The sequence below is a fragment of the Pelodiscus sinensis genome, chromosome 13 (genome assembly GCF_049634645.1).
Source record: "Pelodiscus sinensis isolate JC-2024 chromosome 13, ASM4963464v1, whole genome shotgun sequence".
NCBI lineage: Eukaryota > Metazoa > Chordata > Testudines > Trionychidae > Pelodiscus > Pelodiscus sinensis.
This window is the reverse complement of record NC_134723.1, coordinates 2498533-2523024: the sequence shown is the minus strand read 5'-3', so window position 1 is coordinate 2523024 and position 24492 is coordinate 2498533. Positions and strand designations below refer to the sequence as shown.

Below are 24492 nucleotides of genomic sequence, written 5' to 3'. Positions count from 1 at the left end.
TTGTGAGCCGTGGCGCCTCCTCCCGCGATTTAACCTCTCTCAGCCTCAGTTCCGCACAGGGGGTCGGGGACCTGACTCCTTCCCTTGCCCGCGTGGCTCGTGAGCTCGCCAGGGCAGGGCCCACTGTTCCACACCCCACGGCGGAAGGGGGAGGAGGCAGTCTGGGGAGTTGAGCCGGGCGCAGGAGGAGGGGCTAGTGAAGGGATTGCTCTAGGGGAGAGGGTGGCGTGAGGAAGGTGGTGACTTTGGGGCAACATTCGAAGAGAGCCTGAATCCACCACAGAGCCCGGGCCATAGATGCTTGGAACCGGCTCCCACTGTGCGGGGACGAGGCGGTGGATCCAACCCCCTGCTGTGACTTGTACAGAGCATTTCTGTTACCGTAGCGGCAGAGTTTCCTCAGGCCCAGTCCTAGATCACGCGGCCTGTGAGGCAACATGGCAAACGGCACATGGAACCCTAGAATCCCAGGAGACCTCGGGAGCCATCGAGTCCGGCCCCCTGCCCAAAGCCGGACCATCAGCCCAGCCAGGGCTTTGTCAAGCCGGGACTGAAACCCCCCTAGGGATGGAGACTCCACCCCCTCCCTAGGGAACCCAGCCCAGCGCTTCCCCACCCTCCCAGGGAAAGAGTTTTTCCTAATCTCCAACCGAGACCTTCCCCACTGTAACTTGAACCCATTGCTCCTCGTTCTGCCACCAGCCCCCACTGAGAACAGCCTCTCTCCAGCCTCTCTGGAACCCCCCTTCTGGGAGTTGCAGGCTGCTCTCAAATCCCCCCCTCACTCTTCTCTTCTGCAGGCTGAACAAGCCCAAATCCCTCAGCCTCTCCCCGTAGGTCACGTGCTCCAGACCCCTCATCACTTTGGTTGCCCCCCGCTGGACCCTCTCCAATGTGTCCACGTCCTTTCTATACAGGGGGGCCCACAACTGGACACAATACTCCAGATGTGGCCTCACCAGAGCCAAATAAAGGGGAATAATGACATTTCTGGATCTGCTGGCAGTGCTCTTCTTAATGCAACCGAATATGCCGTTAGCCTTCTTGGCTACAAGGGCGCCCTGTTGGCTCATATCCAGCTTCTCATCCCCAGGGCCTTTTCTGCAGACCTGCTACTTAGCCAGTCAGTCCCCAGCCTGTACCAATGCTTGGGATTCTTCCGTCCCAAGGACAGGACTCTACACTCGTCCTTGTTGAACCTCATCAGAGTTCTTTGCTCTCTCTCTCTCTCTCACACACACACACACACACACACACCGTGTGGCACATCCAGCACACAGGACATTGTGTATGAACTACACACAGCACACCAGTCTGCCTAGAGTCTCTGATTTGAACACTGCACCAACAATCGCCTGGAAACCAGAGGCTTCAACTTCTCAGTCCACAGTGCTCTCAAGAAATAAAGTGAGAGGGCAGGAAATCTAACACAGCCAACACCCTCAGGCAGCAGGGCCGGGGCCAAAAGGGCCTTCTAGCACTGTGGGATTTCTCACAGGCCCCTCCGCTGCCTACCAGCCATTGTCGCTCTGCACCCTGGCTCACGTTCTGAAAACGTTCCTGGCCAATTCATCTAACAGCCTTGCAAAAATCAAGCCAAGTATGGACTTGCTTGTCAGCTTGGCCACCGCGCTGATTAACAAGGGGGGTGTGGAGGCTGTGTTCTGTATCAAACCAAGACCAGATTTTTCACAAATGGCTTGGTACAGTGGAGAAGTAAAAAATGAATGTGGTTTGGGTGGAATCAGACGTGTACGGCAATCCGCACTGAAGGGTTTCATTGCATTTGTGGTGGGGTGGGGTTGGGAGGTTACTAAAAAAAAGCCATAGGGAAATTCTGAAGTGAAACGTCTTTCTGAAAAGAAAACGATGTCACCTAATGGAGCTGAATTCAGACATAGCCTCTCTCGCCTCAGATCTCCAGTTTTGATGCAAAAACTCACTATCCCTGACACACGCCGCTAGTTCTCACCCTTTTTTTTTTGTTTCTTTCTTTCTCCCCCATTTGCAGACCTCGACAGCGTTTCCGATGGGGGGACAGACCCTTTGGAAGTGTCAAATGCAGGCGCAGGGCCCTTTGGAAGTCTATTGCCGCCTGTCCGTTTGCAGGCCCCGTAGACACAGTGCACAGAGTCTAGGCTGAGAACGCCTGCCCTCGCCATGCCACTATTGTCCTACTGCAGAGCCCTGGGTGTCCAATGCTTCTGCAGCGATGGGAGATGCCACATCACTCCCCCCTCACTGCCAGAGATCTTCATTCCGAAACGGGGGGGGGACCTATGGCCTGGGGGCCGACTCTGCCCCCTTGCTTGCCTGGATCTGGGCCCCGAGGCTCAGGGGAGCGCTCCCCCCAGCATCAGGGAGCGGGCATTGGCACTGCAGCCCTGTGGCATTCCCACCCCCAGCCTGCTGTTGCGCCCCCCCCCACTCTGCTCCTGCCCCCTGCCGCCCTTCCAGACCCACCAACCTCCCACACTCCCAGCAGCCCCCTCCCACACACTGATCTCCTTTTGGCCCCACCCCAGAGCCTAGGGGGCCCCACAAAATCTACTAACCTGGGCTCCCCAGGCTCAGGAATGTGGGGAGTGTCTTTCCGCTTCTCACTCGAGGTGGTTGGGGGTTTGGGTTTTTTTGCTTCTCCCTTGTGTGAGCCCCCCCTCCCCCACCGATTTTGCTGTGGGTCAGTGGCCCCCAGCCCAAGGAAGGTTCCCCACCCTTGCTAACCCCCAGCCTGCCTTAAAAACAGCACTGGAATCACGGTAGCGAAGGAGGCCTCCAAAACATGGCGGGCGCGTCACTGTGGACAGGGTGCCTGCCTCTGTGGAAAGGAGCCGTGCAGCTGCATGGGCCGAGGAGATTTAACTGGGCCTGCTGCGGACCATTTCACTGCTGGAGCAGAACTATCCCGACCCCAAAGGGCCACCTCACCTCCCCGCCCCAGGGCCAAAGCCCCTGCCCATCCACCAAAGCCTCCAACCCCCCGGCCCGCCAAGACAACTGAGACCATGCAGTTTTGCATGGTCATTGCAAAAAGGAAGTGGCACGTAGAAAGCTGCAAATGTGGCTGGCACATTCCTGCCAACGCCCTGCATTCAGCGGCTCCCCGCCCCCGCCAGACACTGGAGATTTTGAAGAAGGAGAGCTCCGTGGCTCTTTGATTTGCAGGCTGGCGGCTGAACCTTTAGGGTTCATATGTTCAAGCGTCTCTCTGCAGCAGCCAGGGCCACACGCCCCCTCTTCCCCTTTTCTTTTCACACCCACGCCGAAATTCTGAGGGCCCCCGGACCTGGGGTTGCGAGCAGAGAGGGAGAGAGTGCATTGCCAATGCTGAATTAGAATAAAACAGCAAATGAAATCTCATGGAGGGGGGGAGGGTGTCCTGAGTACTCAGACAAGGGGAAGCAGTGTGACCTAGTGGGGAGAGCCCAGAACTGGGACTCAGGAGAAGTGGGTTCTATTCTGGAAGCCGCTTTGTGCCTCAGTTTCCCTGCACATAAACCACAGACTTCATGCTCCTGCCTTCCTTTGGGAAACCCTTTGAGTACCACTGTGAAGGGTGCTCGGTGAGTAGAAGGCAGTATTTGTCAGCTCAATCTGTCAATTAAATCCTTGGTGTATTCAGTTAACTGCAGGTGTCTTAGATGTCCTGGTCTGTTACCCCAGGAGGGGCTTTACCCCCGATCTTGGTTTGCTCCGCCAGCCTTTGGACAAGGTCGTTAGGACGGCAATCAGCGTCTCGTTTCTAATGACCAGTCCCATGGCACTCTGGGTATGTCTACACTACCCCGCTAGTTCGAACTAGGAGGGTAATGTAGGCATACCGCACTTGCAAATGAAGCCCGGGATTTGAATTTCCTGGGCTTCATTTGCATAAGCGGGGAGCCGCCATTTTTAAAACCCCGCTGGTTCGAACCCCATGCCGCGCGGCTACACGGGGCTCGAACTAGGTAGTTCGGACTAGGATTCCTATTCCGAACTACCGTTACACCTCGTGAAACTACCTAGTTTGAGCCCCGTGTAGCCGCGCGGCATGGGGTTCGAACCAGCGGGGTTTTAAAAATGGCGGCTCCCCGCTTATGCAAATGAAGCCCGGGAAATTCAAATCCCGGGCTTCATTTGCAAGTGCGGTATGCCTACATTACCCTCCTAGTTCGAACTAGGAGGGTAGTGTAGACATACCCTCTGAGACTAACAAAAATAGACAGCACGGTGCGCTTTCGGGGGTACAGCCACTTCTCCAGATGATGAGCTGGCATGGCACCGCCCCGCCATTATAAATAACTCGGTGCTGTTATTTCCGCTCCAGCTCATCTGAGGAAGTGGGTTTTGCCCAAGATACTATCTATACATGCTGTTGGTCTCTAAGGTGCCGCAGGGCCACTCGGTTTTGGAGTTACAGTCTCACACGGCTCCCGCTGAGCCTAGCTTCTAACGTGTGAGGCTTTGCGGGACAGAATGTTCTAGGAGCAGACACCGTCCCGCCGCCCCCCGACTTTCTCGACTCCTTCGTGGGCCGCTTGTCACTCGGAGAGGCGGCGTCTGCTGTTCCCCGACTGCTCCCTGCGGCTGCAAGCGTTGTGGTCCGCGGGAAGCGCCGCTCGAGGCTAGGACGGGGCCTGCCAGGTTACAGCGGAGGAAATGCCTTTCCTCGAGGCCTTGCGCTAGCGTGCGGAGCGAGGGGCAGGCCCCACACCCTCGGCTGAAAAACACCGGGGATTGGGGAGTGAGCCTGGCAGCAGAGCTCGGCGTAACAGCTCCGCGCGGGGCCACGACGCTCTCTCCTCGCTCGGGGCAGGCTGGGGGGACGCCTGTGATGGAAGCCAGCGCTGCACATAGCTGAGGGAGACACAAAGCAGAGACACGTTCGGCCTTTTGGCTGGGGAACTTGGGCCGGGCTGACAGCTCAGGGCCTCCCATTGCTGCTCTGCGGCTGACAGGCAGTTAGGCCGACTGGGCAGGAGAGATTTCTGGAGCCTTCAGAAGGGGAAGTGGATGCAGGGGGCCTTGAACTGGGGCGACTCAGCTAACGGGAGTAATGAGGCTAATGAGAGAGAGAGCTCAGTGCACGGGAGAGGCTGGACAGCCAGCCTGGCCAGGGCTACACTGGGGGGAAGTCGCCCTACGCTATGTGAATACCGTACTGGAGTCGACACACCGTAGGGCTGCTTTTCCGCGGCGTCCGCACCGTGTGAGGTCAACGGGAGAAACTCTCCTTGACTTTCCTTACTCCTCGCGGCCCGGCGGAGAACCGGAGTCAGTGGGGGCGAAAGAGAAAGGGGACAGAACTCTGCGGGCTCGGGGCTGGAAAAGCAGGGGACGGTTTTGACGAGGAAGGAGGGGCCCTGGCAGAGCTGGGTGCAGAGACGAAGGCCGACGTTGCAAGAACTGTAAAACCCAGGCGTGTGTTAGGGGCACATTGCATTGGCAGAGCTGTAGCGGCTGATGTTTCTTCAACTTCTGCCGCCCCCCGTCCCGCCCCGCCCCACTCCAGACAGGACCATGTATCTATCGTGTGCAGAAACTAAAAATGAACCAGACTGGTGCATGCAGAGAAGTAGTAAGAAAGGCGGCGAGAAAGACACTCACAGTCGTCCGTTTCTCCCTCGCTAGCACTCACGCTTGGATCTCAGCTACCTAATCTTCCTGCCATATGGAAAACTCCCTTCCTGGGGTCTGTAAAAGTGATATTTGGGTGCAGTAGCCACAACACTAAATACAGGGTAAGAATGAAGCCAGAGACTCTGGGTAAGTGGGGGTGGAGCTATTTGACCAAAACAAACCCTGATTGTATTGCTGATGCATTGGGTTGGAATGTCCCCCGGCATTTTGAAAAAGGAGTTTCAGTTGGCTTTGCTGGGACTTCTCCACAAGGCTGGGACGTCTTCCAGATTAGGACTTGGGGACTAGGATAAAAAGTGTCTTTCAAGAGCGGCAGCATGGAGTCTTCTTGTTATTTTCCGTTCCTCCGCAAATCTGCGCTGCGTCAAAGCCAGGGACTGGCAAGCGCAACAGGGATATTGTGGAAACGCCGTTTAAACCAGAAGGTCAAGATGGGGCGAACTGGAGTGGCTCCGGTGATGTAACTGAAATCAGACCAAGATCCGTTTACAGCAGCTCGGGGCTTGGGGCCTTTTGTCCGGAGGGGGAAAAACAAACACGGTTTTGCAAACCAATTGCGAACGTGAGGCCCGGCCCGGCTCTCTGTGGCCTGGGGGGTTTCAGTGCCGGCTGACAAAGCCCTGGCTGGGCTGATGGTCCGGCTTTGGGCAGGGGGCCGGACTCGATGGCTCCCGAGGTCTCCTCCTGGCCTGGGGCCGGGGGGGTGTCAGAAGCCAAGACAAGGCAGCCCTGGCCTTCACAGCTGCTCTTTGAGGCTGTGGCCAGGCCAGAACAAACTAAAAACAGCCTGAGTCTGTTCTAAATGAATCTTGGGTTGACCTAGTCCCTGACTGGGCCCAGGATCAGGAACTGTGCACGGTTAAAAATTATCTTTGCTCCTGAACCGAAGGCAGCCAGATGATATCCCGGCGACACGGTTCACACAACAGATGGTTTGTCCTGGTATGCTGCTTTTGTAACACAGCTCTTGGTAGCAGGCTGGGAATCCCGGGAGCAAGGAAAGCAGAGGGATAACTAATAATTCCCATGATCTTCGGGTGGAAGGAAAATCCACCCGTTCGCTGTGTGGGAGGTGCTCGGGGAGCAGAAAATCGAGGATGGAAGTGTATTTTTAGCGGGCTAGATGGTGGTTTTGGGGCAGCAGCAGAGGGGTGAGAAGGAAGCTGCGGACTGGGGGAGGGTGCTGCAGATCTGTGGGGCACAGTGTTCCCCGTAAGCCATGTACTTATGTGGCCGCTCAGGAGAAATTCCAGTGCCACCCCGCTGATTAGCAGAGTGCTCACACCTAGATTTGTGTTTCACCTGGTGGTGCACATTCACACCTGCCTTGGTGCACATCACAAAATTCATTCTGCACCTACATGGAAAAAATCCACCCGCAGCTGAAAAAGATGAGAGGGAATATTGTTGGTGCATGTAAATAGCTCAGCATGAGGGGGTCATGGAAATAACAGGTGTCCTTGGGCCTTCTCTCTGTCTTGCTGCTTCCTCTCCCACCCAGGGCCTTTGTTGTCTGTTTAGATAAGATCTCTGGGGGAAAGGCTGCCTGCCACTGTCTGTACAGACCTGGCATAATGGGGCCCTGCTCCCCCTGGGGGCTCTCGGTACTACAGTCTGCAGGGCGGACCCTTTACAGCTCCTTTGAGAGGGTGTTTGCACCAACCAGCGACTCTGGGCCATGCAGCGTCGTTGCAAAGATGTTCCCGGCCTTTGGATCAGGGCCCTGCTTGCTCCACGCGTGGCGGGGTTTGGTCGGCGCGTGCCCGGCCATGGAGCAGTCAGCTGAGTGGCGGGGAGCAGGCAGCCCTGTGACGGGAGGCGGGGGAGAGAACTTCCTGTTTCGATGCTGCGCTTCCGCTGCCAGTGAAGATCTCTGGGCAGCAAACCACTTCCTTGCCACGTGTCGTTCTGGGCACCTGTCTGCCAACCACCCGACCACAGAGACCCCCTTAGCAGCAAGAGCTAACCCACCGGCAGATGGCCCATGCGCTGGGCATTCCAGGGAAGTCCTGTCGTTTGTGTGACCCGGCAGGTCCGACTAGTCCCCGGTGGGTCATCCCTTCTGCCCTTAGGACCTAGGGATTTCCTTGGCGGAAGAGGAGGCTGGTGCGGCCCGGGGCGGGGCACCGGTGCATGGTAATTCCTGGGAGTTGATTACTACAGTGCACCAGAGCGTAATGGGGATCTAATAAACACACACAGACAACGAGCCTGGAAAGTCAGACTTGGCTTAATGAGCGCTAATCCACTGCTCAGCTGCAAGAGGAAGGGATGAAGAGGTTGTGTGTGAGAGAGAGACCGCAAGCCCATTTCCACACTCACCCTCCCCGCGCTCCCAGGAGGAAAGAAACCACAAAGAGGTCACAGGCCGGCCCAGGCTGGGTCTGGCATTTGCTTAAAGGCTGCCGGGTTCTTGCCTCCCCCTATTCTTTTCTCCTCTTTCATCTTAACCAGCAAGACTTGGCGCCGAGCGGCTGCAGAGGTCAAAGCCCTTCTAAAGACACTGCTAATGAGGGTGCGGTGCCGCCTGGCGCAGCGGGAAAGAATCGCTACCCCTGCGGCACGGCTCTCCCGTTCAGAGCATTGCAGGCTAGAGAGGATGGTCAGACCATCGGCTCGGCCCTCCTGCGCCAGGGAATTGCACTAATACCCCTTGCTGAGCCCAGTGACTTCCCAAGCTGGCCTGTGCTGCGGGCCAAGAGCCCTGCTGAGACAGGACCCGCATCCGCGAGCCGTACCCTGCCGTGCTAAGCTGCAGAAGAAAGTGGAAGAACTCCCCAAGCACCTGCCAATGTAACCCAGGGGGAAAGGCCGCCCTGGCCCTGAAGCTGGTGAACAGAGGGAGAAGGGGCCGGGACTTGCCCATGGCCACACAGTGAGTCGGTGGCAGAGGCTCTCGTCCTACTAGCCACAACGATGAAAAGAGGAGCTGTGTCACTTCTATCTGTTCCGGTTACAGCCAGTGGCGCTGTGCGAGGTGGAGGCCCGTGATTGGCCAGCTGGGTGGGCGGGGTTCTCAACCTAATTAGTTGGGGGCCACGGATGCAGCTGTGTGTGTTGCGTGGGCTGCACCCACGCAGTATAGATACAGCTGCAGGGCCCCGAGGATGGCCCACGAGCCGCCGCGGCGTGCTGGTTGGGCTGCAGGATGGGAACTAGTGCACCAGCCCTCCGGTACTGCGCGTTGGATCGCCTACTGGAAGGGCCAGGATGGCTACCCCAACAGGTACCTCACAAGATTCTGATTCCCACACAAGCCGCTGGAGTTTTATGCACATACAAGACCCAGGCGCCACAAGATAACACTAGCAAGAGCTGGCAGCGGGCTGGGATGCAGATGCATGACTGCGCACTTTCGTTTGCCGGTGCGTGTGCCAAGCGGAACGGGGGTATGTTTTTACCCACTCGTTACGGGCCTGGCTTTGAACACAGTATTTGTGCCAATGTAACACCGACAGGCAGGACCGAACTGGGGACCTCTGGAACTCAGTGCAAAAGCCGCTAGAGAGCTTGAGCTAAAAGCCAGCTAGCTTTCCAGGAAAACCCTCTCTCTCTGTAAGTGGTCTAAGAGCCTTCACATGGGATGCAAAACAAATCTGAGCTGTCTACACTGGCCCTTTTGCGCAAAAGCTTTTGCATAAAAGGACTTTTGCCCGAACGGGAGCAGCATAGCATTTCCGCAAGAAGCACTGATTTCTTACATGAGATCGTCAGTGTTCTTGCAGAAACTCAAGCGGCCAGTGAAGACAGCTGGCAAGTTTTTCCGCAGCTGCTTTTGCGGAAAAACTTGCCAGTCTAGACACAGCCCAGGAATGCAAAAGTCTGAAAGGGAGCTGTGTTCATCTGTACCTTTAAAAACAACAAGTAGTCCTGTAGCACCATAGAGACTATACCTTTGTGCAGAGGTGCCTGCATGCATGCAGTTTAGTGTATACATGTAGGCATGCATGCAGCACAGATGCACTTGCATGGGTGTCCTTGTAAAGGTGTTTATAGGGGTTGTCCCATGTCAGCAGAGTCGCCGTTGTTCATTCAGCATGCATGATAGGGTATTTGGGGCATGTCTTTCTGTAGACCACAGCGTATGAGCCAGCAGAAAGCCGGCGTGGCCCTGAAATCATTGCAGCCTTGTTGTGTGCATGTACACACCCATGTCAACACACGTGAGGCTCTGCTCCTGGGGCATGCATGCACAGACAAGAACACAGAGCCATGGGCTCTCACCAGCAGTGACTTAGACACGCCGTGAAAGCATGAACATTGGCTGATGGAATGCGTGGCACAGGCTGAGAACAGGTGCAAGATAGGCCTGCGGGAGGGGGATTAACAGGCTCCGTTACAGCAGGAGCCTCTGGCGGGCGCTAGGATGCAGCTTGGAGAGGATGAGGGAGACACCAGGGCTGAGGTGGCACCACTTGTCTTTATTTTCTCCACGCCGCCCCTTTACCTCTCTAAGAACTCACACGACATGCAAAGTTCAGTTGCCATTTTGTTCTCAACCAGCGCCACAGTCCAGAGGAGACATCCTGGGCTCTCCCCCGGCCACTTTACATTGGTTCTTTCTTGTGGCCATCTCCCCTGAAGCTAAAAGAACTAAAATGAAATTGCCTCCAGGCGCCTCTGCCGGAGCTCTAGCTGCTCAGTCGCCACCCGGTTTCATTAGCCAAGGGGGTGGCCAGACAAAACCATCGCCAGTTGCTTCCACTTCCCCCAGTCGAGCCCAGGAGCCTACGGACACCACGAAGCCCCACCGGACGGGAGCCGAGAACGTCTGAACAACTGTCTCTCCTAGGCAGAGCTACATGAAGCCCGTGCCAGCCCTCGCTGGCGAGCAAGGCTGGCTCTGAACTCCTGCTCTGCAAGTCGAATGGGAACTCAGCTGGGAGCCCAGGGGCAGAGAGATCTAAACCCAGGGACCTCAGGGCTGAGCCAGCTGAACCATTTGCAACGGCAGCTAAGATGAGCAGGTAGAAGCCAGAGTCAGGCTGGTCCAAGCTCCTGCTGGCAAAGCTGGAGACCAGAACCTCAGCTTGGCAGAGGCATTTTATTTACTCCAGCTGGGGACCTGTCCCTCTAGCACAGCAGAGCAGAGCTAGCTGAAGGCTACTGCACCTGCCTCCCTGCCCTTTGCTTTGCTCAAGGAATCCCCTGCTAGCCGTGGAACTAGATCAGGTCAGAGCTAAGCAGGTGCTCCAAACCAACCCAGAAAGCCTCCCGGCCAATTCCAGCTGGCCGAGTCCCCTGCTCATTCAGTTCATCAGCCTTAGCCCAGCACAAGCCAACATACCGCTAGACAACACTGTCTGGGACCCAAACAGCCAACATCACACCAGCTCCTACCCCTCGGCTGCTTTCCCCTGTTTATATGGCCCAGGGTGCTCCTGGGTTGCACTCAGGTAGACTTGACTGTAAAAACCAGATTGACTTTTAAAGGGGCAGTACAGCCCCCCCCAGATACACTATGGCCATATTCCCAAAGGCCAGGGTTTGATTTTCAGAGGGGCTGAGTCCCACAACACCCAGGATTTCAGTTAGACCTCTGAGCATCAGGCCCCTGTGTTTCAGCTGCCTGGATTCAGTCATGCTCCAGAGTTTTGCTCATTGGACCTGCATCCACATGGGAGTCAAGGGATTCCCTCGGGAGTTACAGACCCAGGAAGGCGAATTTTCAAAAGCGACACTGGGTGTCCATACAAGGCAAGGGATACTGCAAAAGCAGGAAACAGGGAAACTGAGGCACGGGGTGGTCATGTGACTTTGCCACGGTCACCCAGGAAAACAGTGGCAGAGCCAGGGAGAGCCTCCAGTTTGGACCACAAAAGGCACACATTTTCAACAGCCAGAGTAATTATTGGAACTATATACCAAGGGCTGTGGTGAATAGAACTGATTAAGAAACTTTGTTCCTTTGACACTGAAGTCTGTCAGGGAAACATTATGGCTACGTCTACACTGGCACCTTTTTCCGGAAATGCTTAAAACAGAACAGTTTTCCGTTATAAGTATTTCCGGAAAAAAGAGCGTCTACATTGACAGGATGCTTTTCCAGAAAAGCCCTTTTTCCAGAAAAGCGTCCGTGGCCAATGTAGACGTGCTTTTCCGGAAAAAAGCCCCGATCGTCATTTTCGCGATCAGGACTTTTTTGTGGAAAAGACTACTGGGCTGTCTACACTGTCCCTTTTCCGGAACAGTTTTCCAGAAAAAGGACTTTTGCCCGAGCGGCAGCAGCATAGTTTTTCCGGAAAAGCAGCTGATTTCTTACAGTAGATCGTCAGTGCTTTTCCGGAAATTCAAGGGCCCAGTGTAGACACAGCCTATCAGTTTCAACGTATATTTAGGCAGGAAGATATTGGGATGGAATTACAGGACAAAACAAGAGAGAGACATCGATACCGGAATAGCCTGGTGCTTTGGGCTCTCGCCAGGAACATGGGAGATCCAAGATGAGAATCCTCACCACTGGGCTACCAGATCTTTTTTGCTCGTTTTTGGCAAACGTTTTCCAAAGGGCTCAGTGTTGGGGTGCCTCCGCATGAAGGAAAACATCATAATCGTACCCAAAACAGAACGGCTCGCTCGCTCCAGTGGTAGATTCTCTGGCAGACTGTTTTAAAATCAAGAGTGGATATTTTTCCTAAAAGATCTGCTCTAACTTCCTGACTATGGCCTGTGCTAGGCAACAAGTCAGTCGATACAATCACAGACGTGGTCCCTGCCGGAGAACCTAGGTCTCCAGTGCTCTGTTAACTAGGCCACACTGCATTCCTAAGAACCTCCGTCCGTCCTTCTCCTGGTGTTTCAGTTCCACCAGCCAGAACGTATCAGAAGTAGACCAGACTGCATTTTGCTTTGGCTCCAAAAAAATCTCCCTCAGTGGAAAGGGTAGGGAAAAGCTCATGGAAAACAGACGCGCACTCATGTCCAGATGAGTTTTTCCAGGTTTCTCTTAAACAAGAATCTTTGCCAGGCCATCCACTAAATATTTAAAATACTGCACAGAAATGCAGGCCAAATGCTGTTCAGAAAACATTCATTCTCTCTGTATTATTTTAGATGACCTCTTGTCTGTCTTTTTTCTCCTTACGTGATTAATACTGAAAGGATCTTCACATGTTTCTTTCATTGCTTATTTGCTGTTTCATCTCTGCACTTTGCTGCGCTTGGCGGATTGAATTTGCTCACTAAGAATTTCATGACGGATGAGAATGTTTCAGTGGATTTTCTGAATTCTGCTCTAGAATTTAACAGAGAGCTACTTCATTTCTCTGGTATCATTGAAAAAGCCCATAGGAAGTATCCCATTCTGTGCTATGTCCTATTGACTTGTAGCGTTGTTTTTATCAACCTTAGGGGTTTTCAAAAATGCCCTTTTCCCACTGAAAGTCTCTCTCTTTATCCCCATGAAATTCTATTGGAAAAGGGTTAGATTATTTAGTTTCACCTCATAGCTTCCTGTACTGGCAAAATTCTACTCTTTGAATTGAAATATTTTCAGTGCAGCAGTTTTTCCATTGGAAAATGCTGCTTTGTTGAAATCCAAGTGTTTCATGGGAAACTGGGAATTCTGAGGACATTTTTGACATAAAAGCTGCAAAATGATTCCAAATCAAGTATTTTATTCTGAGATTCTCACTTGGTCTTTTTTGCTGTTGTTGTAACACGTATTGGACATTTCATTATAATGTTTTCCCGTTGTTGAAATGTTTCACTTCAATGTGTCATTTTCACGCTTCCAGACGGAATTATTTTGGAATATTCTTTCCAGGAAAAATCTGGAGCTGTTGACTTTTCATACCAGTGGGGGGACAAAAACTAACATCACGAATGTTGGCCTTTCCCAAGGTATGGAAATTCCATTTTCTGACCAAGTCTGACCACGAGTGCTCTAGCAGAATGTTTAGCTAGTACAAATGCAAACGAACATGGACAGATCTCTGTTCATCTAGATCCTATGCCCTTGTCCCACACATGGCCCCAGGCCTGCCTTCCCAGCACCACACACAAACCCTTTTGATTTTGAGATCTTTTTAAAAACAAACGGAGCTTAAAAGTCGGTGGCGGAAAGCCCAATTCTGCAATCATAACGCACTCCCCATTGTAAAAACCAGTCTCACAGTGCAACTTTCTTCCATGAGTTTTGGGAAGGGAGATGATTTTGTTAGTTTCGGCTCCAAATCCCGAGTCTTGCTTTTTTCTTTTCTAGAACATTTCTCAATCCCCCCACCCGCCCCCAAGTCTTAAGAAAACCCTGGTAGTTGCCCCAAATCTGCACCCACACCAGTATCCACCTCCCATACACCATACACTTTGTTCAATTAGCAAGCACAGCAGCTGCTCTCTGAGCAGCCAAGACTTGAATAGCAGAGTGGACAGGGGGTGTCTTGGCAGAGCTGGGTGGGAGACCTGGACTGGACCACCAAGGAGCAGGGGCTGTGGATCAGGGTGGAGAGGCAGTAGTAGAGTGGTGTGTGAAAAGCCAGGTCTGGAACAGCAGGGACTGAACTCAGGACGGAGGTCCTCTCTCTGAACTAGGTGGGGACTGTGATCATAGGGGCTGCTGCAGCGATTAAGCCCTTTGGCGGTGGCTTGCACAGAGCCTGCCGGCACAGTGAGGTTTGATCCAGAGGCGGTTTGCTGTCAATCAATGGGAGACTGGATGGCTCAGTGCATTGCTCTCCGGTGCGCTCTCACAACTGTTTACCAAGTGCAATTTGCAGTTGCAGAGAGGGGGAGGCTCAAAGAGGAAGAGAAAGAGGCTGCAGCAGAACACAAAGGGAGACGGCTAGGCAGGACGGGAGTTCTACAACTGCAGAGATCTCCAATGTCTGCATTAAAAGGGGACAAAAATTGCCGCCCAAAAACCACACTCCCCTTTCCCCAATCAAATGCCTTTCGCTCGGCTGGTTCTTTTACTCCAAACCCCTCGCGCTCAAAGCGAGAATCATTCCCGGCTCCATGGGCGTTCAGCCAAAGAGGAGCGCTGGGGTTTCGGCCCTTCCCCTCAGCACACGGACCCAGAAAAGGCAGGTCTGTTTTGTTCCTTTATTTCACGTCGCCCAGGCATGGTAAAGCACAGCCAGCCTCAGGCCCGCGCACAGAGAGGAGCACCACAGTTAGAAAGAGGCCTCGGCTGGGTTGCCAAGGACGTGGCAAAAATCCCACCCCACCCCCCTCGTCTTTAGCTAAGATCCCCGGTGTGAAGAGACCCGCTGGGCCTTTCCCCACTCCTCTCCCAACCCCGCTACGTACACAGGTGTGTGGGTCTTTCTCTTAGTCCACATCAAAGCACCAGGACAGGTCTCATTGAGAGCAGTGGCAATGTTTTGAATCCAGAGCTGCACACAGGCGTGGGACGTCTCTGTCGCTCTCACCTTTCCAAGCACTGGCGGTCTAAATGCTAAGCTGCTTACGTAGGCTATTGGCAATATCACGACAGTACCGGGCTCTCTTTCCCCTCTGCGCCCACCATCCTCCAGGACATGGAACCGAGACGCCCCGTGCACGAGACGCCCCGCAAACCGGGTCTCATGTCCCCGGCGCATTTCCCGGCTCGGCACATTGTGAGGCTGGGAATCGGTTCCAGTTACAACCCAGCTGGAGCTCAGCTCAGCGTTTCTTCGCTCTTTGAACTCCGGTGAGCTTGTCCCGCAGCAAACCCCCCCGCGCTGTTCACCCCCGACACAGCCGTATCTGTACCCCTCCCCTCCCGCACGAGAACAGCCGAGTCCAGGATCCGGGGAGGGCTGGGAACTCGTCTTGGAAGCTGGAGAGGAGGGTGTTATTCTATAACCAGTACAAGAGGGAGCCCGAGAGGGTTCGACTTGGAAAAACAAATGGAAGGGAGGGAGGAAAAAATACCAGGGTTCAAGGGTCTGATGTCTACATTCTAAAGAAAACAGCCAGCACAGCAGGTGGGGAGGGAGAGTTGGCATTTGGTGTTTGGCTTTTGGGAAGCGTCACTCACGGTAGAAAACATATTCGGTGTAAGAGGTCCAGATCTTGTCATCGGTCTGGTCGTGGGCAAAGGCGCAGGTGCCTGTGGAGTTGCACGCCACCATGTGGAAGCCGGCGTCGGCCAGTTTGTCAAAGGCTTGCTCCAGGAAGGTGAATTTGAGGTAATACCTGGAGGTGTAGCGCTCCGGGGGCCGGTCCGGGTCCCTGCTCTCGTTCAAGGTGTCCCCAAAGACTTCCTTGGCCAGCGAGGTCTTGCCGCACACCATGATCCGCGCCACCCGGCGGAACTTGGCATCCGTCTGGCTGTCCCTGCCCAGGGTGTAGGAGCCCCGGTAGCCGATGGTGATGAAGCCTGACCTGCGGCTGTCCGGGACAGCGCTGCCCCCGCTGGGGCCCCCAGGGGCATTCGCCAGGGTGCTGCCGGCAGAGGCGAGGCTGCGGGCCGTGTCGACATTCGGGGACAGCTCCTCTGGGTCGCTCTGGCATGGGTCATCCCCAATGGAGTTCTGCTGGCTCAGCTTGGGAGCTAGCATCTTGACCAGCTCCGGGAGCTTGAAGTACTCGGCTTCCCGCTGCAGGCGGTTCCTCTCCGGGAAGTGGTCCGGCAGCACCAGCTGCTGGTCCCTCATGTAATCCAGGACGTAGCGGAAGAGGAAACCGTCCCGGTCCACGAAGAAGCGGCCCTTGCTGTCCCGTGCCAAGGAGCGGATGCTCTTCTGGGTGAACATCTCCCAGAGCAGCGAGCCGGGCACACTGACCAAGGTGGGGTGGCGCGTGATGTACACTTGCCCACCCACGTTGAGCTCAATGATCTCGGGGAAAGGGAAGTCCTCGCCGGGTTTGGCGCAGCTCGCATTGTCCGCCAAGGCCATGGTGAGCCACCGTCGCCAGCCCAACTGCAAAACAAGCAACAGGCCACAGGGACGTTAAACTCATCGGGCAACACAACACAGCTCTCGCGACAACAGCCGTGCAGCCCTCCTGAGCTGCTTCAGTGGGGGCAGGATCAGGGCCATACTTAAGGTCCTGGCTGCCTGGGAGCCATATGAAAAGAGATTAAAAAGACTGAGGCTTTTCAGCTCAGAAAAGAGGAGGCTGGGAGGGCGGGGGATAGGATAGAGGTCTATAAAATCATGACACGTATGGAGAAAGTGAATAAGGAAAAGTTATTTACTTGTTCCCATAACATAAGAACTTGGAGTCACCCAATGAAATGAATAGGTAGCAGGTTTAACACAAACAAAAGGAAGTTTTTCTTCACACAGCGCACAGTCAACCTGTGGAACTCCTTGCCAGAGGAGGTTGTGAAGTCCAGAACTTTTACAAGATTCAAAAAGAGCTAGATAGATTTATGGAGGACAGGTCCATCAATACTTATTAGCCAGGATGGGCAGGGAGGGTGTCCCTAGCCTGTTTGTCAGGGGCTGGAAATGGGTGACAGCGGGAGGGATCACATGAGGATTCCCTGTTCTGCTCACTCCCTCTGGGGCACCTGGCACTGGCCTCTGTCGGAAGACAGGACACTGGGCTGGATGGACCTCCTGGCCGTTCTTATGTTCTCTCTTCCCTTCGCCTCTGGGACCCTGAGCTCAGCTGGCAATTTGCTACAGTCCCTGGATCCCAGTGTCTGAGGTGTGATGAGCGGAAACCATTACTGGAGGGGTCCTGTTCTCTAGGCTTGGCTTCCCTTCCAGGCTGCCCTTCAGGACAGACTAAGTCCATCTCCTTCTGGCAGCTGTTACCCAGTGGGTTACTGCAGTTTACTGCGGGGCAGGGAGCTAGTCCATTCAATTCTGCATTGTTTAAATCACCAAAGCTATAGGAGTTGCCACACGCAGCATCTGACCCAGCGCCCACCCTTGGACAATGCCCGCTGCTTCGGAGCAAGCTGTAAAACACCCATACGGGGTGATTATGCAAGACCCTACCATGGGGTGGGGTTCCCCCAAGCCCAGGCAGGGAGGAATGGGCTTGTGCCCTGATGCAGGAGGGCTGGAGGGGTTCCTTACAGACGTTTGGGTCACTGCTGCTGATGTGCCTCTTGCAGCAAGAGCCAGTCCTTTTGGACTCCTCATTCTGTCTCTAGGCTCAAAGAGTGTGAGACGGAGACAGGACGACCAGGTTCAGTGGGGTGGAAGATGACACCTCTCCCCTGAAACTCCTGGAGCGCCGACTCCCCCCAGCTCTGAATTTAGCGATAGGACTCTAAATGCACTCTACCGCCCAGAACTTGCTCAGGTTCTACTCTTGTTTCCCATCTCAAACTGTGAGACTTTTTTTCCCCAAAGGTCCTGGCACCAAAACCCACCATCTAAATACCCCAGATGGCTGGGGATGTTTGAAATTGAAATCTAGACTGAAAAGTACCAACAGGCCTCAGAGATCGAATGATCAGTTCTGGCCTTTGGCTCTGCCCAGGCTCTGGTAAATTAAGAAGTTTTTCTTCACTCAGAGCACAGTTAACCTGTGGAACTCCTTGCCAGAGGATGCGGTGAAGGCTAGAACTTTAACAGGGATCAAAAAAGAGCTAGATAGATTCATGGAGGTTCAGTCCATCAATGGCTATTAGCCAGGATGGGTAGGAATGATGCCCCTAGCCCCTGCTTCTATGGAGGTGGGCGACAGGGGAGGGATCACATGAGAATTCCCTGTTGTGATCCCTCCCTCTGGGGCACCTGACATTGGCCACTGCTAGCGGACAGGACACTGGGCCGAATGGACCCAGTCTGACCGCTCGGATGTTCTTACGTTTTAAGAGCAGCCCCGGGGGTGTTCTAACTAATGGCCGACAGCTCAGGCAGTCATTGTGGCAGGCACAAACAGCCAGAGCTCAGCAGCATACTAGCACCATTGCCCTGACCCTCCCCTCTCCTCTCCCCCCGCCCCGGGGGCTGCAAGGCTCCCACGGAATTACCTCCTGCTGGGCGTGCTCCCCGGGGTTATCCAGCTGCCTAAATGGCCCCAGGGAACAATGCAATGGGCAGCCGGATCCCCTCTCTCTGAACAGGCCAAATCACGTCCACCTCTGAGGCTGGCAGCGGGGTCCAGTCTCACCTTGATTTCTATCAAAACGGTGCCCCAAAACACAGCGTGGAGTCCCCCTGGCTCTGCCGTAGGCCAGAGCCACAGCCCTTCACCTGCTCTCTGCCGGGTAACGGCGCCGCACTGCCACGGCGAGAAAGGGGACTGTGTCAAAACGACGGGCCCCCCCTTCCTCGCCAGATCCACTCCCTGCGTAACGCTGCACGCTGACTTTACTGGCACCCACCCGGCGACTCCTCCGGGCCCCGCACAGCCGCTGGCGCCCACCTCGAGTTTCATTCAGCTCAAAAAATCTGCCAGCCACAAGCCAATTACAGACTCTTGATTACAGGCGATGGTGGTGGCGGCAGAAGGGGCCCAGCTGGCGTCCTGCAGCGCCACCGGAGCTTCCAGCAGTGGTGTGCCCAAATAATACGCCTTTGATTTGTCAACGGAGCCAATTGGCTGGGGAAGTTACAGAGACTCTAAGAGCCAAATCCTGCTCTCAGCTGTGAACCGGGGGCGACAGTGCCGCTCCGCACTAACCCAGCTGGGACGGAAAGCCGCCGTTGACCCTTTTTACGGCCACTTTGCTGATTGCAGCCAGGCAGGAACAATTTGATCCAAAGCTCCCTAAAGTCAGGGGAGCAGCGCTGATTTACACCGGCCGAGGGTTTGACCCCCACGGACTTAACAGCAAGACTTACGGGAGGGTGCTTTGCAATTAGGAACCTGCAGCAAAGTACAAACCCCAGAACATCCCAACTGCACTCCAGCATGGGAGAACAGGGGAAGGGGTAAAAATTGCTCCTTTATCCACAGGTGAGAATTACCTTTGCCGGCTGCTTTCCAACTTAATCAGAAATGGGACCTGCTGGCTTCTAGCCCTGTCCAGGTCTCTCTCTTAACAGGGAAGGGAATGAGAGCATTTGTTAATGCCTTACCAGTGTGTGCAATGCATACATCTCTGGATAGGAGCACATGCACCGCTGGAATCTAGGGACACTTCGCCCCCTCCCCCCCCCGAACCTCCAAAACACCCTGCCCCGGGCCCAGTCCTGCACCCACTGAACTCAGCTGAACAGGATCAGACCCGCTGCCCTGTTACAGGCCAGCAGCAATAAAGAAAGAGCCCTCACCCGCATCCAGGGCTGGCTGGCAGAGCAAGACAGGCTGCGACTCCAGCCCTGCCCGGGCGCCCCCAGAGAAGCGGAGACAGCGCCGCTTCTGACAAGCAGGCTCTGTTCGGTGGCGGAACGGTCCCCTTGACACTGATGCAAAGTAACTTGGGTGCCGCGGAGCGTGAAAGACCCTGATGAGGGCGGACGTGCGGTCCCAGCTCGGGGTCTTTTTAGAAGCAGCTGCTGCCAGCGCTGTCAATTATTGAGGAGGTGTTTTAAGGAGATCAGGTGGCTTAGAAATGGCCAGCGGGGCTAACTGGGGCTCCGTGGGGTTCACAGCAGCACCCTCCCTCTGTCCGGGCGGACAGACAGACACACTCGGTTGGGCGAGTCTTGCCCCAGCACCTCCGGGCTTGGCCGCTCAGAGCCGGGCACCTCCGGGCTTGGCCGCTCAGAGCCGGGCACCTCCGGGCTTGGCCGCTCAGAGCCGGGCACCTCTGGGCTTGGCTGCTCAGAGCCGGGCACCTCCGGGCTTGCCACGTCAGCCGCGAAAGTCCAACACTTGCTGAGCCCGGCTCCCTGTCCCCGTCCAGCCAAGCCCGGCCCGGGCGGCAAAGGGCAGCGGGCAGCAGCGGGAAGGTCTCCCCCCGTCCCCGGGGCAGCGCGTCCCTCCGGCGAGCCTGCCACTGCAGCTCCGGGCTGCCCGCCAGCACGCGACCCTCCGTGCCCGGGCGGGAGGCGAGCGCAAAGCCACCCAAGCGCGGCGAGCCCCGCGCAGCCCGCCGGCCCCGGGGGTCGTGCCCAGGCACCGTCCGCCCTCGCCGCGAGCCCCTGCCTGGCGGGTGCAGCGGCGGGAGGGAGCGGAGCGCGGTACCTTTTGCTCGCAGCCGGGGCAGGGCCCCTCCGAGCCCCTCCGGCTTCCCGACGCGCTCCTGGCTCCGGCTCTCTGCTCCCCTCTTACGACGCACGCTCCGCTCCCCGCCAGCCGAGTGCGAGCGCTGCAGCCTGCGCCGCTGGAGCAGGCGGGAGGGGGCCGCGCGGGGCGGGCTCTTCCCTCGCCCCCCCCCCCGGAGCTGGGCAGGGCAGACCCGCGGCGCTCGGAGCACGCAGGGCGCCGGGCTTCCAGCAGGCCCGCGCGGGGGCGGGACGGCCCCTCTCGTGCGACCCCCCAGGGACCTCCGCCCCCTGCAGCCCCGCGCCCGGGGATCACGCGCCCGCGCCGCGCGATCCAGGCACTCCCCGCTCAGGGCACGGGCGGCTTTTCGGGCCCCGCCTCTGTGCGGGGGGGGGGGGGTCAGCAAGAGGAGGGGCAGGGTCGTTCCGGCGGGGACTCGCCCCGGGGCACAGGCCCTCGCCACGCGCGCCGCCTTGAACTATTTCGCACACATCTGGCGCGGCGGCGGGACCGGGAACAGAAGGCCCTGGCCCAGTTTCGGAAGCCCGGCCAATCAGCTTCCCAGCCTGGCTGGACCCGCCCCATTCTAGTCTCTTGCACAGAGCCGCTGGCTGCATTTCAATCCCTCCAGGCTAAGCTCTGTGGGATGCTGGGCACCTACCTGAGGCCTAGCCTCTGAGGCCTGTGAAAGCCACACACCTGTGCTGGGTGTGGGTGAGCCTTGCCATGGAGCGCACTTGGATCCCTTCCAGGGCCTGAGGACAGTTGCCTTGAGAGCCAGCGGGCTTTTGGCTCCAGCACTAAGCTCCAGCGGTTGCTGGTTCTGTTCCTGGTATTATTTCACTCCTTGCCCTGAAGAGAAAACTGAAGCCTAGGAAAAAGTGAGAGAAACCGAGCACCTTCAACTCAAGCTGTCTTGGGCAGTAGATTGTATCACTGTCCCATGGGTTTCTTTCTCAGGCTTTGTCTACACTGCTTCTTTTTGTGCAAAAAGAATCAGCAGAAAATATGCTAATGACATTGAAACTCATGCTAATGAGTCCCTCATTAGCATATTTTCTGCCACAAAAACTTGCAGTGTAGACAAAGCCTGAGAAAGAAACCCATACCCAGCAGTGAAATGATTTGCCCTGGAAGAGACAGAAGCAAAGTCTCTTCTCTCTCTATATCCCTGTTTAAATCACCTCAGCCAGTGTCTATTAAATAAACACTCCACCTCAGCTGCTGACGTCTATTGTCTTTATTGAATTCCACAAGAGAACTTTTCCGGCTCTGCAGCTAGAGTCTGTTTCCCACAGGCATCTCCTACAAATCCCAAGGGTGAAAGAATTAAGCCTGTCGTTATTATAGCGGTGTGTGTGTTAAAGCCGATAAAATAATGGGGGCGGGTGAGTGACTTGAAAGGAGTAAACCTACTTTTTAGCTGAATTTTCAAAGTTTTTCCTCAAACGGGAAAAAAAATCACAAGAAAGTCATTACAAATTTCCCCATTTAAAAAAATCTTTGAAAATTTGAAAACTGCCAAACCAGCTCTCACATTTGTGTTTCTCATTTTCCGTAAGCACCGATCCTACCCACGCAGCCACATCATACTAACTGGATACCGAGCAGAGAAGCTGGGGTAGGCGGGCTTTTGAATTGGCAAAGGGCTTGTCCAACCAGATTTTGAAACATCCGGGGACCCAGTTTCTACTTTCTCTAAAGCACCAAAGCCCTGATTCGAGCAGGTCGGTTCTAAGGTTCTGGCTTTGCCCATTTCCTGGCAGGAATTTGACTCAGATAAACAGAAAGTGTCTCCCAATGCCTCTGCTTTGGCACTGAACAGCAAACACAAACTGAGAACCCTCAGCAAGGGATAGTCTGGGCAGTAAAACTGGACTTTAGACTGGGACCGCATTGATCCCTTTCAGCATTGTTTACTCCTTCACTTTCGATGCCTTTGGAGGACTATGGGGGTGTCAGTCAACATTGTTGCTTACAGCCCCAGATTAGTGGGAGCTGCCCGAATGAATACACTAAGATTCGGTAGATGCGGTGCTCAGGTAGAGTCATTTCTCAGCTGTCCTGAACACATCTGCATGGGGAGTCACATAGCACAACGGAAACTCCCAAAGAGGGCCTCGTGTCATGCCTGGGATGGATTCTTTGGACTGTAGCTCAACAGTTTTGAAAGCACCGTAGTCTCCAAAGTGTGTCAGTCACTTTTGAAAATAGGGTAGCTTGGTGCTAGTGTGACCCCTGCTGGAAGACTAGGGTCCAGTGCTGGTGCTCAACATTTGGACAGGGTGCTGAGAAATTGGTTCAGAGAAGAGCCACGAGGATGATTAAAGGTTTAGAAAAATCTGCCAACCAGTGATCGATGCCCATAGCGCAAGAAAGGGATGGGGTGGGGTGACTGGCTCATAGTCTGTAAGGCTACGTCTCCACTGCAATGCTATTCGGGATATCGGAGTATCCTGGAATAGCTATCCCGCATCTTCACAGAAGGCCCGTTATTTCAGGCTCACTAGTCCAACGTCCCTGTAAACCTCATTCTGCGAGGAGTAAGGGAGGTTTTGGAATAGTGCTTTATTTCGAAATTTGGCGCTGGGTAGATCGTGCCAAATGACGAAATAAGCCATTTCAAAATAGCACCGAAATAAGCTATGCAACTTGCGTAGCTCAAATTGTGTAGCTTATTTCCAGTTACGGTGCAGTGTAGACACACCGTAAGTGTCTACTTGAGGACCAATATGTAATAACGGGCTGTTCCATCCAGCAGAGGACAGTCTGACGTGACCCAGTGGCTGGAAGTGGAAACCAGGCATATTCAGACTGGAAATAAAGTCTAAATTGTTATGTGTGAGAGTCATAAACCATTGGAACAATGTACTGAGGTTCACAGGAGAGCCCCCGCAGCTGGCAATGTTTAAACCAGGACTGGGTAGTTCTGCCAAAGCTCTGCTCTAGGAATTATGTGGGGAAGTTCTCTGGCCTGTGTTATACAGTCTAGAGAGGATCACGGTGGTCTCTTCTGGCTTCTATGAAAGACAAGGAAGCACTTTGGGCATTTTTACCCATGGTCCCTTTACTGTTCCAAAGAGCTGGTCTCCCCAGCATCTCCTGCTTCATATTCATGTCCATTCGCATACCTAGATACTTGTTCACACAACTGTACATTGAAAGCCAGCCAGGCTTGGAATGGTCCCAAAGCACCCAACTCTATGATCTTCCTCCTATCACTGCAGCCACATGCTACCCCTGGCAGATGGCACAGGCCCCTACGACATCGACTGCCTCCATCAGGACCAGCCTGCCTCTCATCTAGACCAGGACGGTCCTGCCGGGAGCATGGTGAGTCCTAGCACGTTGAAGACAAAAGCGCGGAGGCATTGCTGCACTGCCAAGAAACAGAATTCTCTCTTTTCACAGATCCTCGTGTCAAATGATCAGTCAAGCCGGTCACTAGAGTAAGGCCAAATCCTGTTTGTATAGGACACAGCCCTTGTGCACAGCTGCCTGGAAGACCAAAGAGGGGGCAGGGGGTTGAGAAGCCGCTAGTTTCTTCCAGACCATGAATCTAATAAGAACTACAATAAACTCATTTCACTGAACAGGAAGTGGAGGCACAGAAATGGGAACAGAAACTTGTCTGAGGTCACACAAAGAGAATGCTCCGGACTTCTGAATTCATAGACTGAGAGATTTTTTAAGGCCACGAGGAACCACTGGATGATCTAACATGACCTCCTGCCCAACACAAGCCTTGGAATGTCATCCCATTACTTCTGTATTAAGGCCAAAGCAGATTTCCAGAGAGACAACTGGCCTTGACTTGAAGATGGCCAGAGAGAGAGAATCAACCACTGGTTCTGGTTCTGCCTCTCTTGGCTAAAGAGCTCT

At 54.7% G+C, this 24492-nt stretch overlaps 1 protein-coding gene across 4 annotated transcripts in view; it reads right to left on the bottom strand.

Moving 5' to 3' along the window:
* Positions 1 to 24492, bottom strand: part of LOC102448400 (BTB/POZ domain-containing protein KCTD12-like) — a 93557-nt gene that overhangs the window by 57196 nt on the left and 11869 nt on the right. The window contains exons 1-2 of one of the 4 annotated variants that reach the window (XM_075896662.1): positions 20590 to 20724; positions 14643 to 16469 (exon numbers count right to left, since the gene is read on the bottom strand). The exons of 1 other annotated variant lie outside the window; for it this stretch is intronic. In XM_075896662.1, the coding sequence (XP_075752777.1) occupies positions 15576 to 16445 (870 nt within the window). In that variant the 5' untranslated portion in view covers positions 16446 to 16469; positions 20590 to 20724 and the 3' untranslated portion in view covers positions 14643 to 15575. Of the gene's footprint in view, positions 1 to 14642; positions 16470 to 19733; positions 20529 to 20589; positions 20725 to 24492 lie in introns of those variants that run through there. 2 more of the 4 variants (XM_006118099.4, XM_075896660.1) reach the window with 2 other exon arrangements.